The sequence below is a fragment of the Toxotes jaculatrix genome, chromosome 2 (assembly GCF_017976425.1).
Source record: "Toxotes jaculatrix isolate fToxJac2 chromosome 2, fToxJac2.pri, whole genome shotgun sequence".
Lineage (NCBI taxonomy): Eukaryota > Metazoa > Chordata > Actinopteri > Toxotidae > Toxotes > Toxotes jaculatrix.
The window spans coordinates 4,579,285-4,595,090 of NC_054395.1; the positions used below are offsets into that span (position 1 = coordinate 4,579,285).

Sequence of the window (15,806 nt, forward strand, 5' to 3'; positions counted from 1 at the left end):
ATACTGTCACTGGGACTGAACTTGTTCTGCTGTGTTTGTAACAGATTATTCACATAGTCACAAACATGATATCCATCTATTTCAGAATGGAACCAACTTTTAATGAGTGCACGCAGCAGTTAGACACTGAGAGCAGTGTTGATTCAACTGTGTGATCACTGCAGAGGAGGACCAGTGATCTGAACAGAGTAATGAGATCTGAATCATGGAGTCACTGATAAACATTAGCGGTTCTCATGCTAAAATGAAGAGTAAACAAAAATAAAAACAAATTAACAGGCAATGTCCTGTCATACCTTCACTTTGAATGCATGTGTGTCTCTGCCCTGGCTGACTTTTTCAACAACTGATACATGTAGTGTTGACCGCAGCAGAGCACACCCACCCCTTCCCTCTGAAACTCAACCTTGAAGCTCATTCAAATACTCACAAAAATGGAAACTGGGACGTGATACGATCAGTGGGTCAGGAATGGACCTTGTGGTGAGAGCAGTTTGTCAAATGCAGGTGTTCACATGATTGAATGTTGTGAACCAATTACCCAAAATCAGAAAACAAAGCTGGGAAGCTGCAACGGTTGGCTCATTTTTGCATGCAGAAGAAGAAGAGACAGTAGTGACTGGTCAGTTATACACACACTTCAATGAGCCTGGCTTAGAAAGAATCTAGAAAGTCTAGAAAGAATATTAACTGTTAACAAAAACACAATTTTTTTCATCTGAAAAGTAGTGGTAGTAGTAGTACTACGAGTACTTCCACCTCTTTTCAGAGGTGATTTCTTGAGTAGTCTCCATTTAACCTCTGCCCCACCAACAAGGTAGGACAGCCTGTACGTAGCCTGAGAGGCAAAACCCAGGACAAAATAACTCGGTGCTGCTCCTCTGAGGTCAGGATCGAGACTACGAGAAAAAACATGAAAACCACGCCCCTCCCACAAACATGGTGAATGCTCCTTTGAAGGACAGTCAGTCATGGTCCTGTACCTACTCTTTCTTTATTGCAAACATGGATATTAGCAGGAACAGTATGAGATCTCATTTGATGGCATGTATAACTAAAACTCAGATCAAAGCCACTGTTGGATAAATCGGGGTGATGGGAGCAGCTATGTCAGGCTGAGGATTTATTTTCCTGCACAGTGTCAGAAGACATGAGACATGAGAGTCAGGTTCTTTCATATAAAGTCAACAAGGTACAAAAGTCATGTACATAAAAACCTAAGGAAGTAGTAATGGGAACAAATAGACTTGAGAGGAAGAAGTGTCCTAAAACAACATGACAGTGAGCACACAGCTACATACAGTGTCTCATGGGTTGGAAAACTGTCAACTGTGAGACAAAAGTCCCACTAGCGACCCCTGGAGGCAGTCATTTTTTTTGCACTTTATAAAAATAAAGACCGATACATGATCTAAGGAGAACTCGACCAATTTTACACATCAGAGTCCGTTTCCAGGTGTTGGGAAGTACGAGTGTAGTATGAAGGCTTTCAGTGTCTCCAGAGGGAGCTGTGTGAGGTCTGATGAATGTCCTCAGTGAGGACACTAGAGCCAGCATCAGTCTGAAGACTACAAATTTGAAATGTGAAAAATGTGTGTGTGTGGAGTTAGAAAGGAGTGAGCTCACCAGACCTCTGCAGCTCGCTCCAGGCTCAGGGACTTTAAATACAACGTACTGTCCAACCTGCACTGAAAGATAGTGATCGATCCCTCTTCAAGGGGTGTGCTCTCATTATAAAAATTGGGGTAGTATATTTTATGATTTTAATGCGTAACTTACATAAATGAGTGAGGTAAAAATGCACATGATGAACTCATTCACTGAACAATGCGCTCATTATAAGGAGGGAAAGCCGCTGACAGCAGCTTCACTCCGTCTGAGCCTGGCCTTCATTTGAGAGATCTTCTCCTCTTGTTCCAGCTGCTTAAAGTCAAACTCGTTCCCCAGTGACGTGGAGCCATAAGCTGCACCCAGAGCCTCTCCCCTGGTGCAGCTCTGGTTAACTTCACCACCGTCGATTTGCATATTAGTGTCCATGTCATGGTTTTGACTGGAGCTCTCAGCGTCTTCACCGTCCAGGTCCTGCATCTCACTTTCACCACCACTGCTGTGGTTGTTGTTGGTCAGCGCCTCCTGCTCCCCCTCAGGCTGAGACCAAGTTGGCTGCAGAGCTGCTGCGTCCTCTGAGGCCTGCTCTCCTCTAGGATCCCTGGGACAGTGGCTGTCCACTTTGTCCACACTACCAGTGGACTGAGGGACAGAACGAGCAGTCCCAGATGAGGACACATCCCTTACCTTGTGTGTAACATCGTTCTTGTTTTCACTGTGTGTTACATTACACGTGGTGTCTTTCTTCTTGGGCCTGTTATCCTTCTGCATCTCCTGAAGGACAGACAAAGGACATTCATGAGTCGATTAATCAATTAATCAATCAACAGGAAATTGATCTGCAGCTATTTTGCCAATTAATTAATTGCTTTAAGTACTATTCAAGCAAAAATACTGTTTGTTAAATAAAGCAGGCAATCTGAATACATCACCTTAGGCTGTGGGAAATTACAGCAGGCACCTCTCACTATCTTCTGACATTTCATGATTAAGAAGATAAATGGAGGATTAGTTGATAGTGAAAACTACTAGTTACAGCCCTATGAGGGATCAATTACTGCTAAATCAGAAGTCAGGGATTCACCACAAACATCACGATTCACCCTCTGAGGACCATGAGGACAAGTTTGCACTACAAGGAGTTGGCAGACTAATACTCATCCTTGTTGTGTGGTTATAGTTATAGCAATGTCACCTGGTCCACTACTTCAGTCCAGACTGCCATATCTGGACTGTGTACAGGCATGTGTGATCCCCAGAGGATGAATACAACTAACTTCAGTGATGCTCTGATGAAGTTCCTGCATGGACTGGCACTATATGATGTACAAAGATTCATAATTCCCAGACAGTGAAATCAGTCCTAATCTAGCTCCACAGTGTGTGGCTGACATTTCTGGTGTTGAGTGAAATGTCTCGAGTATTGTCATGAAATCAGTCACACACATTCATGTTTTCCCCAGCTGGACTTTTTCTAGCAAGTTTGTTGCTGTGACTTGAGTGTGATCACCAACTGAAACAACACAGTACCTTCTTCAGACTTTTAGATGACGATGCAGAAGAAATGGAAGACCGGGCAGCCGGCTGTGGGTCACGTGTCTCTTGCTGACTCTGTCTTCGACTGGACTTCCTGATGGACAGGTAAATAGATCCACGGTAGATAACGACAGCATCTTGGTGGGTTTTTGATGCCGAGCCCTGAGGCAACAGGGAGGTGTGAGATCTTTGCGTGGAGACGGTTTTCCCAGGAGCGACATCCTTCAGCACCTTGTAAGCAGCATGGTTGGAAGAGACAAAAGACATTCGGAGGGGACCTGGTGAAGCCTGAAACTTCCTGCCCAGCAGTGAGGACATGTTTTCTATCGCACCGTTTCCTGTGTGGGAGGCCTGTTTCTGCCCTTTCCTCCGTGTGACTACTGGACAAATCCATATGCCTTCTGGAGAGCCTGCGAGGTTCCCGGAGCCTTCAGAGTCAGACAGAGGGAGGCCCATTCTTCTGAGCACTGAGCCTGGTAAACTCCACAGAGGGATGTTTTTCACCTCAGCCTCCACTGGGATGTAGATTTCCAGTCTGTCAGTGGAATCCATGCTCCGTGTATTTCCTTGTGTACAAATAAAGAGTTGATCAGTTTGGGTGCAGACTTGACAACAGGTAGATTATAATGCACAGAGGCTAATAACAGCGCCACTTCCCATTTTTTCCTCCCTGCTAAATACTGATGTTTTGAAATGAACTTTGGGGATGGGACTTAACCGTTAGCCATTAGCTGGCTAAACCTAACAGTTGTTCGTTTACAAGTTATAATTTTAAAACATTTTTTTTAACATTTCGATTAATGAAATAAGCATTTTTGTTAGATTTACAACCAAATATAAAACCTCAAGTTTTACCAACAATACTAGTGAAGACATCCTACATTATGACAGTTCGGTGTCACATCTGAAACAAGTCGTTGAACAGCAGGGTGGACTGACAGTGACTCGCCAATCCTTCAGCAGACAGGTCATAACAGGAGCTCAGGGAAAGGTCGACATTATGAAAGACGCCATGAGTGAATTCCTGTGGCGGAAGAGTACCTGTCCTACCTGAGTGAGACGGTCCTCTCCAGGACTCCACAGTTCGCCTAATTTAAATGTCTGGGTTTTAAATGAAAAGACACGCTGTCTCCGTGCTCCTCGTGTCTCTCGGGTTTAAGTCAAACCGTCTCGTCAACACGTTATGGGTTCGTAGTCTTCCGTTGGACGTGACTTCAAATTAACTGAAAATGACCAACGACAACAGAGTAAAGGTTTCTGTTCCCATACTAACATGGATCGTTAATATTGAACTAAAGTCAAACAGACGTTCCTTATAACAGCAGCTACACTAAAATAAAACACAGCATATGTTGTTGCTTTTACCTGAATGAAACTGCCGTGCCCAGCTTTAAAGACCCAGACTTGTGTTTTGCTGCAGTTTCATTTCGTCGTAACACAACCGGACTTCCGGGCCGAGTTCTCCAGAATAAAAGCGGCATCTGAGCAAACAAATCTAAACGTATCTACAGTAAAGAACACATTTTGAAGAGAATATCTCTTTTATTGTGAAAAACTCCCTCGTGAAGAAATAGAGGTGAATAGTATCAAAAGGATGATGAGATAAAACCAAAGGAAAACCACATCACTGCAACTGTCTGTCCTGCAGTGGTGGTCCACAGTGAAGCCCCGTCAGGCCACAGCCCTCAACAATGAATGTGAAAAGAACAACCTGTCAACTTTTTATTTTGAAAGTAAAAATCTGGAGACAACCAGTATCCTCTGCACACCTCTCCTCTCAGACCCACTCTCACATTTACCTGCCTTTATTCCACGTAATTGACTCTGTGTCCTTTCTCTCCTGTAGTCCTGTCCTTGTTTCTCTCTGGTCTTTCTTTCTCTGTACCTTTCTGCAGGTGTCTCTGGCTCCGGAGCTGCATGTTCTCTGTCTGTGGTCCTGGCTCCACCCACCTGCTGCTGTTTATTGTCCACAATGATCCATTTCTAACACATTACTCTGTTTAATGTTCCACTCTGCTTCAGATACATTTTGGATTAATATTCTATGCAGACTGTAGATAATTACCAATCATGACAGCTTTTTGCCTCTGTGCTCTGTCTCCTATCATAACTGTAATCTGCTGAGGACTCAGTATCCACTAACTGTTCTGTAATCTGAATGCTGGCCCTCTAACATTGTCATCATGTTTTATATGCTGCATGTCCTTCTCCTCCTCTCCTCCATTCCCAGCTGTCCTGTCTTCCTCCTTTCACCCAGCCTGGCCCTCAGCAGGAGGGTCCCCCATCTGAGCCAGGTTCTGCTCAAGGTTTCTTCCTGTTTAAAGGGAGTTTTTCCTTGCCACTGTCGCCTTAAGTGCTTGCTCTGGGGTCAGGGTCTGGGTCTCTGTAAAGCGCTTTGAGACAACTTTGATTGTGGAAGGAGCTATATAAATAAAACTGAACACCTGTACAATAATTTCTGCAGCCTACAGCTCACAAAAGACTCATTTTAACCAGAGAATTTATTTGCATAAATGAGCTAAAAAACCCTAAATATTGCATTAGTATTTCATGAAATGTTTTAACATGACATTACATTTAATATCCCCTTTTTGTTGTCATTGTGATGAAACTTTCATGTTCAAAAGAAAATATGAATCTGTCAACACATAGAAAGTGCTTTGTTCAAGACCCACAGACATACATACATTTTCTCATATACTTCTCTTGTAGCATTCTGAAAATTCATCGTTCTTGACCATTTATTCCTGACCACAGGATCAGCATGTGTGACAGGAGAATCTGAACTAAAGATCCACTTAGGTTAGTTTATTTAGAGCTTTTAATCACATTGCATGGTCTTTGAAAATGCTAGAAAGGGGCCCTTAAGTTGAAATGATCTTGTCATACAACTAAACCCTTATTTTGGAGGTACAAGTCAGTCAGGGGAGGACAGTCGGGTTTGCCGGTGTCCTTTCAGCAACTCAAGAGCCTGACATGGAGGTAGGAGTCGGTGTGGTTTGGATGGAGGGATGCTTTTGTTGCACACGTTCAACATATTACTTCTTAAATATTTTCAGTCAGTGTAAGCTGTAAGGCATAAGACAGTGGCCTCGTCATCATATATGTTCTGATTCCCTGTAAACATATTAAACTAAGAGAAATTGTGCTTTCATTTAAGGAGACATTGCAGGAGACATTTCTGTTGTTTTATGCGGACTAGATTATGGCATAATAAACAACACAAACTTTAGTTAAAAATCTGGATGCTGATGGATCTCAGTGAAACGTGAAAGTGTTCTTGTTAGTGTCGGTGTAAACAGTAAAATAAAATGTGGTAAATAAACAGCTGAGAAACACACAATCTGCAGGCCTGTGGCACAGCTGCAGGGGAAAAGAATCAGTGTGTGTGTTTGTGTGTGTGCACAGTCCATTCTGACTTATGGCACTTGTGTTAGTCTTTGTTAGTCCAACAAAAAGAAATACATTAAAACATCAATTTTTAAATGTATAACAAAACTTATATCTTAGTATTTTGGTTAGTTAGAACATCAGAATGTGAATCGCTGGATCTCTTGTCTCAGCTCATGCTGTTTCTCATCAGTTCTAAGGCTGCCTCCTTCTCTTTCAGACACTCTTTGAGTCTTCTGATCTGTCTGAGTCTTTTTAGTTTATTAGAGCCTCTGGATGTTGCGGATGAACTGTCACTGGCCCGAACCTCAAAACATCTTGCATTTCTGCTTGTTCTTGGCTGTCAGCTGATTTTTCCATCTTTTCTAGGAGCCTTTGTTCGCCCCCCTTTTTTACTCATCTGCTCTGTCATCCATGCCCACTTCTCCAGCTCTTCTAACCTTGTGCTGGACTTCACTGCGGGTTCCAGAGTACCGGGGGAGCAACAGGGACACATGGTGCGTTTCCTCGTCCGTCCTACTCTCCTTGTATTTGCATTCAGACCCAAGCAAGTCTGAGTCTGTGGGTGGGCAGCTGCTCCCAGTGACACAGGGATATCTTTTGCATCTGTGCAGGGGAAATCTTCATCTATTGGTTCTACGTAGCCAGTCACTGGTGCGTTTTCATCGTCACACGATGCGCCGTCGACTGAACTTGGACCTGAACGACAGCTGTTCTGCAAAGCAGAGAGACGTGTCTTCAGTGTGCAAAGAGCATATTTGAGAGGCGTGATATGTGTGTGTGGAGTTGGAGTGGCAGGGTCTGCTGACGTTTCCTTTTCATTTAGCAGTTCCACTCTTTTGTCATTGATGCTACCAGTTTTTTGTTTGTCACAGGACCTGGGAGGGTCCTGTAAAACCAGTTCTTTCTCTTTCAACCCACTGGCTGCTTCCTGTTGATCCTCCGCTGGGCGTATGGACTCACTCTTCAGAGGCTCTGCAGGGACAGACTCAGCTGAGGCTTCATCGATCCTCTGCAGGCTAATTTTCACATCAGCTGTAATCCCAAATATCTGCCTCAGCAGGTGGTCGGTCGCGTGACACGGCTGTGGTGCCAGCGAAGATGTCGAACATGCTGCAGGATTTGGAATGTTCTGCAAGCACGAAAACATAAAACAAAGAATATATGTAAAAATCAACACACAGAATCTTCAAGGATGAATAAGCATGACATGCTCATGGCTGGTTTAAACAGGTTAACTCACCTCCCCATGAATCAGTGGGGAATTTTAAAAAATCTATACAGAGTATAATTTAACTATGAAACACCAGAAACTGGACATCATCACTTCACAGAGACATCTTCAAATGTCTTTATATTATATTTATATTTAGTTCTCAATGGTACAGTTGTATGCAGGTGTTACACGAATGCACACCTTTGGTTAATGTGGTCAAAGAGTTCAGTTTGAACCTCATCTGACCACAGCACCCGTTTCCAAAACCACTGCAGCTTACCCACATGCTGCTTTGCAGACCTCAGACTGCAGGACTTTTGTGATGCAGTGGCAGGAAAGGTTTCCTACTTATGATTCTTCATACAGACCCTGTTCGTGCATCAACACTACACAGAAACACAGGTTTCTTAATGACATTTCAGAGAGCTAACTTCTGTAGCATCAGTTAGCTTCATTTTCAGATCCCCAATCAGCTGCTTAGAGGAGAGTATGGCTGTTGAGCATTACCACAAGGTTTAAAGAGTCAGGGTTCATCACAACTCTTGACCTGCTGTACCAGTCCTAAGGAGACAAAGCCTGAAGTGTTAATGAAGTTCTCACTGTTTTACAAACAGTAGCTCTGAGTAAAGAGCTCACAGCACAATTACTGTTTCATTTTAAGTTTTCATTTTTAAGTTTGTGACAAAAAAAGTAAAAAAAAAAGAAAAAAAGAAAAAATGCTTATTTTGTCTGTTTGCTGTATAAGTTTTATTTACTTCTCTTTGCTTCAAAAATCTGCAAAACATGTCGTCTGGCTAAGTGGCTGCTCCACAACCACTCTTCAGTTAAACACATTCGTTCTCTGGTTGTGAGGATTGGCTGTTATTCTTTGAAGATGTCACCCTGAAATGTGGGAAACTGGAATGGACAGTTTTTTTGCTATTCTGTGATGTTTTACAAATCAAGCAAGTGAGTTACAATAAAGGTACAGTAATAACTCAATGTTCCAAAGCCATGAAGCAACAGAAGTGCCTTCACCTCCATGTTGTGGGTGTCCTTCTGTCTCAGAGAGCACGTCCCCCTGCTCCTCTCAGACGAGCTGGGACCTGCCGGACTTTCTGTTTCTACATCGGCTTCCATTCCCTCCGCCTGTTGGGTGGAGGCGCTCTGCTGACTCTCCATGTTTGAGCCCTCATTATCATGATGAGTGTTCCTCACTGCTGAACCACAGACATGTGCAACATTTTTGACAGTGCTGTCTAAACTGCTGTGGACAGGTCTTGTTCCTCCAAGAGCAGAGCCTTCATCCACACCTCCACCAGTTCTACCATTCGGGCTCTCCTTCTCTGTCATGCTGCTTGAGCTGCTTGTGCCCGTCTGCTCTGTTTCCTGCTCAGTTTGTGTTTGTAGTCTCAAATCGTGTGTTGACCCAGCCTCAGGCTTGGGTGGAATATATGACACAAATATGACATTGTCGTCATCCTGATGAGAGACTGCTGATGTATGAACCGATGCTGCTGGTTGGGACGAGTCATCCAGAGCATCATCGTCACAAAGATCAATCACTTCATCTGACTCATCGGGAATAATAATTCTGATGTCCTCCTGTGTTTGAGCTGCGACTGACTTGAGAGGTTGGTGGCTTGAAGGTCCGGTGGTTTTGTTGAATATGTAACTTTTTGTTGCTGCTGTGGGCGAGTCGCTTTTTCCCATTTTAAATGGTAGGCTGCATTTTTTGGCCACAAAAAAGACCTTCCCGTTGCACATGACCAAGGCGTTTTCCTGTGCTTCTCCACTTTTGCTCTGACTCGACAGAGAAAGTTTTGTTTTAATGGCGTCACAGTGCTTGCTCGTATTTTCTCTATCTGCCACGGCTCGAAGAATCTCTGAAGTAACAGCAGGGGAATCAGGAGGATTCAGATTTGGAGCTGCCGAGCTGTCCTCCTCTTCGATCACCCACTTTATGGGGCTGTTGGGTCTTTGTGAAACCTTTGGAATTAATTTTAAAAGTGGTTTCGATCGTTCTGCTGGGGGTCCACATGAAGTCTTACTCGATGTCTTAGAAAGCTGCTTGAGCGAGTGAAGTGCAGGATCACATGGTGGAGTAACGCCTTGATCCACGGTCATGACTGGAGACACGTAGACCACATTGGGTAAACATGAACCTGGAGAAGAGTTGGCTGATGAAGTAAAAATCTGTTTCTTGATACCCGGAGCGAGTTCAGATGCTGGGACTGTTCGGACTTGTGCATCAGGGGGAATCTGGAGGTACTGTCCTCTGGGCAGAGCTGGAGACTTCACTGTCACTGGAAGCTGACATGGAAGTCTTGCTGACTTCCCACTGTTTGTTGCAGGTGTTGTAATGGGTGCTACTTTGGCCATTACATTTTCAGTGTATTGCTGTGGTGGATGCTTGTTTAGTGAATTTTCTATATCCAGTCCTAACTGATTAGAAAAAGCATTCACAAAGGAAAACTGCTTCCTGACTACTTGCTGAGTGACAGAAGGATTATTCAAAGCTGCCTTTTTTACCACCGGAACAGGAGCTGAGGAAAAATTTATGGGTACGGCTTTCTGTGGAGTATAATCCTTTCTTGGTTTGCTTATTTGATTTTGGATGAATTGTCCATTGACCATTTGCACAGGAATCAGTTTCATGATGTTCTTTCCATCGGCTCCAACAGCAGGCATTGCCTGGTAGAAGACACCAGTCCCACTGAGAGAAAAAAAAACAAGAGCACACACACACAAATGTCAGTCAGGAGCCGTAAAGATAAGAATATACACGCGTATTAAAATTTCTTTTTTTTGTCTAAAGCAATGAAACATCTTTACAATGCTGCTGTAGCATTAAAGGAATAGTTCAACACTATAAAGTACGAAGCATGAAAGTTAATGTCAACAGGCAGAAGACATCTGGACTTGAATTCCATTGCTTCAGGTTCAGAGTCCTGGTGTTGTTCATGCTGGCCATGGCTTACTGGGCCACGTTTCCTACTGTAACAAGTCATAATTTCTGCTGAGAGAAAGGTCTGACTCATGTCTGGGTGTACTGAGGTACAGAGCTGGAATCAGGATGTGGTTAGAGCAGCTTTGCATAAACACTGGGAGCAGGGGGAAACAGTTAAACTAGTTTAACAATCTACTCTTGTGTCTCACTAAAATAAGCACATTTCCCAAGACCCTTTAAGCTTCACAATTCTAATCATTAGTATTGTAATTTATGGTAACTATTGGTATTACACTCATAACCATGATATTAGCAGTGTTTTTGATTATGATCCTCAGTGCTGTTGATAGATCACCAGCTGGGCAAAGCAGACCTCGTCACCATGGCCCCTGCTTCACTGTGTAGCAGTTTGGTTGTGCTATCCAAGTTATAAATATGGGAATGTTTACCACTAAGGTACAGTATCAGCTGACAGATTAACAGCCTTAAAGCTGGACCTGCTTCATTGCCTGGTCTTGAGACCCTGTCTTTCATTTTAATTTACTTAAAACTTAAAATGCTAATTCCCACAATAATTCTAACATGTTCTGTTGCATATTCTTAAATTAAAGCTAAAGTTGAGTTAATTTTTTTTTTTAATCAAATACTACAAAATAAATAAACAAATAAAGGGATCTTTATAAAGGGATCTACCAATAAAGGGATTTCACAGGTTCTGTTGTTTGCTACATTTAATTATTGCATATTACAAATTGTAAATATATGGCAATAACTGGGTGATGATGGTGGTGATGCTCACTAAAATGACATAATCATAAGTATGAGAACATTTCCACCATGTAATAAAATATATCACTCAGCTGATTGAAGCTCTGAACCTTTTCTCTGCAGCACAAATAGAAACAAAGCCCCAGAGCTTCACAGGGTTTCACCCACACATCACTACAAATCAACAAAATGTGTAATTGGCCCAAAACTTAAATACTGAACACACTTTGCATGCAACTGTTTCAGCTCCAAAATATATGATAACGGGTCAGTTTCAGTTAATCATAAAAGACCGAGCAGCAGTGAAGCATGTGAGCAGAGTAAATAAACAGATTGTGTTCTATATCATATGAAAATGATTAAAACCAGGCTAATGAGGGCTGGTGTGCGTGGTAGGCTATAATATTAAAATGCGATATAAAGAAAAGATATTTGGTTCAGCGGAGCCACTGGACATCTCGCATAGGGCACCGAAATGTCCACAAAGAGTCATGCATTTACTGCTTAACACTTCCTCTGAACCGTACCTGTGCAGTCCATCCATTTCTTTACTTGTGGGATACATAACTCCTGAAAAAAACTGAAACTTGGCTTGTAATGTTCCCACGCGGCCGCTAGACGTAACGAAACCAGCAGCTTTAATGAAACAGGAGGCTGCTACGCGCTAACGTTCACTGTGTTTACACAACAGCCATGGACATTAAGAGTTAACTCATGGTAACGTCAAAGCACGCTAGTTATTTCCATCGTTATTTCCGTCTTCAACTTACAAGACGACGCTGTCTGTAATGTCGCCATGTTTATTTCTTCGACTACATAAACTTGATTTTTTTTTCGCACTGGCAATGTTTCAGGCTACAGTTTGCTTCGGCCACTTCGCCTCTCGGCTTCCGTTTCTGTATCGCATTCCTGACATGCAACTTCCGGTCTGTTACATGGGGTGTATTCAATGTAGCAAAACATTTACAATTTTCTTTTGATGTTAAATCATCCAGGCAGTGCTTTTCAACCATATACTCTTTATTCAGGCTAAAAATAGTTTTATGTTCATGCCACTCTCTATATCCATTTATTGACGCCATATAAAACGCGTGTGGGTCAACCACATCACGCTTCTCATGAACATTAATTCATTGACTCGTGTCCCGGAGCACGACTGTTAGACTTTTTGTATGTCACAGAACGAAATTCAAACCCATGTATTGACCTGACTGCCATTATGAAGCCTCGATTCTGGCAGCCAGAAGTGACGTTTGGACAAGAGGGCGGAGTTTTATTTCTAGCGCTAGCTGCTCATGCTAATTTTGACTGGCGAAAACCGGACGTAAAACCATTAAAACTAAAAATATTCATATTACCAGGAAAAACTGAACAGCCGAGACCTTGGAGGCTGTCTTCGTCCTGCCAAACGCTGATGAATTATGTTTAGGCGATGTTACGCTTAACTTTTATGAAATGAAAAGTATACTCTGTGAATCTGGGGTTACGCCATGGAAACGTTACGTAACATACGTTATCGCCGTGGTAGCCACATGTAAATAAAGGATCCACCCCCGAAGTACACCCTGCCTTATTGCCTAATTTAGTCTAAATGGGGTCATAAGTTACAAAATGACCATCACGCTGTATTGAAGAAGACGTGAAACTACCGACTGAGATCATAAACTCATTAGGAAAGTGTTTACTGGCGCCATAAATCAACTGAGAAGTAGAATCATTTTCTCATAGACTGCTATACAATCGAACTTTGTGGAGCCAGTGGCGTCGCCCCCTGCTGGTCGGCAGAAAGAATGCAGGTGCTTTTCCGCATTTCCTTCACTTTTTAAAGTTGCAGTTACCTGCTTGTCAGTAAACGCAATTTGTGGGTTGTGTTTGAAATACTAATAATATATTGCAGTAGGCAAATAAAATATTTACAGGTATTGATACATAATAATATAAAAACCTGACATCATAGGGTAACTAACTACCCTATCTGTTCCTCAGGTAGGGTAGTTTGTTTGTAACTAGACCAGTGGTGTAAAGTTATTGAAGTTACTCAAGTACTGTGTACATAAGTACAAAATTTTTGATGTACTTGCACTTTACATGAGTATTTTCATTTAATGCTACTTTCTTCAACCACTCCACCACATTTCAGAGGGAAATATTGAATATTTAATATTCTGCTCCATTTATTTGAAAGCTTAAGTTACTTTTCACATGAAGATTTTACACATGTAAATATGACATGACAAGCTTTTAAAATACAACACACTACTAAAGATTAAACAAGTGGTTTCTAACCCATTTGGCCTTTGACATCTTACAAAAAGCAGTGTGAGGTCTATGAACAGCTCCACCAAATAGTGATTTTTTTCCTCGAAACGTCTCACGTCATTTCAATAAATGTTCAAATGATCTAAAAATCAGATTCAGGGAAACAATCCATCCTGGGTGGATATGGAATCATGTTCTGGTGCAATACCACTTAATTTGTATTTATATTCAGATACGTTCAAGCAATTAAAAACAGTCACCACCCACCCTATCATAAATAATATGATCAATGTCTGGTACACTGTTAAGGGGCATATGAGAATTGTGTGACGCACACAAAATGTATGGTCACATTTTCTGTAATTTTGTTTATATTTTTTTTAATAGTGTATACAAAATAATCTTTTTTTATTCATGATTTTACTTTGGGTGTATTATTTCTGTGAGGAAAACAGCTGAATGTGTGCCGTAAAGTTATTTAAGCCCTCTCTGCAACACAGTACACGTGTTATTAAACACCTAAAATGAACGTGAAATCAATTTTGTGAGTGTAATACAGATATTGTTTCCCTTTAGTTTTTCTTGTGTGATAAGATGGCGCTGTCCATAAACGTTTAATTGAAATTAACATAATATGCAAATATGGTCCTGATTTTGGCTCCAGCACATTTCATTTTGGGTAAAAGTGTTTATTTAGGTTACCGTGTTGTGGTTCTAATGTATTCCTGGTTTTGTTTAGCACCTTGGAAGGTTACTTTGCAAGTCTTCGGCTCATGCATCTCTTCTAAGTTGCCATGCAGTTGTCATGATTGATAGTTTTTTTTTTAGATTTTCTACTAAATCGTGCAGTATTGTGTACTAAATGTAAATACAGCTCAGCTTAAATGCTGAATAAGGACACATTAACACAGTAGTAGACTGGTTGAACTTCATTATTTTTTTTATTGTAAGGAAGACTATGATTTACTTTAAAGTAGAGGACTGTAACCAGATTAAGTATTTTGTTTATTTTTGATATTGTGAATTTTTGTATGGATAAAATCATAAAGAAAAAAAAGACAATACAGCAAGAAGTATATTTTGCATGTTGGCAAGTAAATTCGACAGAGCGAAGCTGCATTGAACAGAAGTATGTGTCGCCTGTCTCATCCTTTTCTCCTGTTTTCTACAGGAACCTTATCTGTTTATGGGTTCGCAGCCTGAGACCTGTAACAATTGCTGACTCTATATCGCCGTTTAGTCCAATTTGGGGGAACTCACTATTCAAACCAGGTAGGTTGGATGCAGATTTTCAGCTATGGGCAAAACAAGGACTAAAAAAAATAGGCAACCTGTATGTGGAGGGAACTTTGATGTCCTTTGAAGAGATCTCTTCCAAGTATGATATCCCAAAAAAGCATTTCCTTAAATATTTACAATTAAGAAGCTTCCTTTCATCAATGCAAAACCAGTCAGTGAATATGCCAGATATCTCTTCTCTAGAGGAACAAATTACAAAAAATGTATATAATAAAGGAATAATATCAATATTCTATAATTGGCTTACATCCGGGGCTACTGAATCATCAATCCCCAAACTAGAAACATTTAAATAGGGATATATCTGAAGATGAATGGAAACAAGTCTGTGTTGACTCCCAGAGGCAATCGGCAAATGTTAGCTGAAAGCTACTTCAGTACAATTGGATGATGCAGACATACATAACTCCTGTAAAATTAAACAAATATAATGAAAATATACCAGACGTTTGTTTTAAATATAGAGAGGCCCAAGGGACGTTTATACATTGCATCTGGGAATGCGGCAAAATTAAAGCATTTTGGGAAGAAGTAATTAGTAACACTAAGATTATATTATCCTTAAACATCCCAGTTGACACCAAGTTAATTATACTACACCTGTGCCCAATGAACTTTAAATTGAAACTACAACAATGCAGATTTATAGATTTCGCTATACTACAGATGATGATAGCTCTTTGATGGAAAAAGGTAGACCCACCTAAAATTGGTGCTTGGTTTTCCGCTTTGGCACAATGTATGGCCCTGGAGAAAATAACATATATTCTCAAAAACAAAGTGGAAGTATATGAAAGTATC

At 41.4% G+C, this 15,806-nt stretch overlaps 1 protein-coding gene across 1 annotated transcript; it reads right to left on the bottom strand.

Moving 5' to 3' along the window:
- Positions 1–975: 975 nt before the first annotated feature.
- On the bottom strand, positions 976–12,316 carry LOC121191116. Its single transcript, XM_041052200.1, has 5 exons — positions 11,975–12,316; positions 8,768–10,445; positions 6,880–7,666; positions 3,139–3,749; positions 976–2,382 (listed from the first exon to the last, which is right to left on the bottom strand). Exons 1-5 carry the CDS (start codon positions 12,010–12,012, stop codon positions 1,837–1,839), a joined length of 3,660 nt encoding a protein of 1,219 aa, XP_040908134.1. The 5' UTR covers positions 12,013–12,316; the 3' UTR covers positions 976–1,836.
- Positions 12,317–15,806: the final 3,490 nt, after the last annotated feature.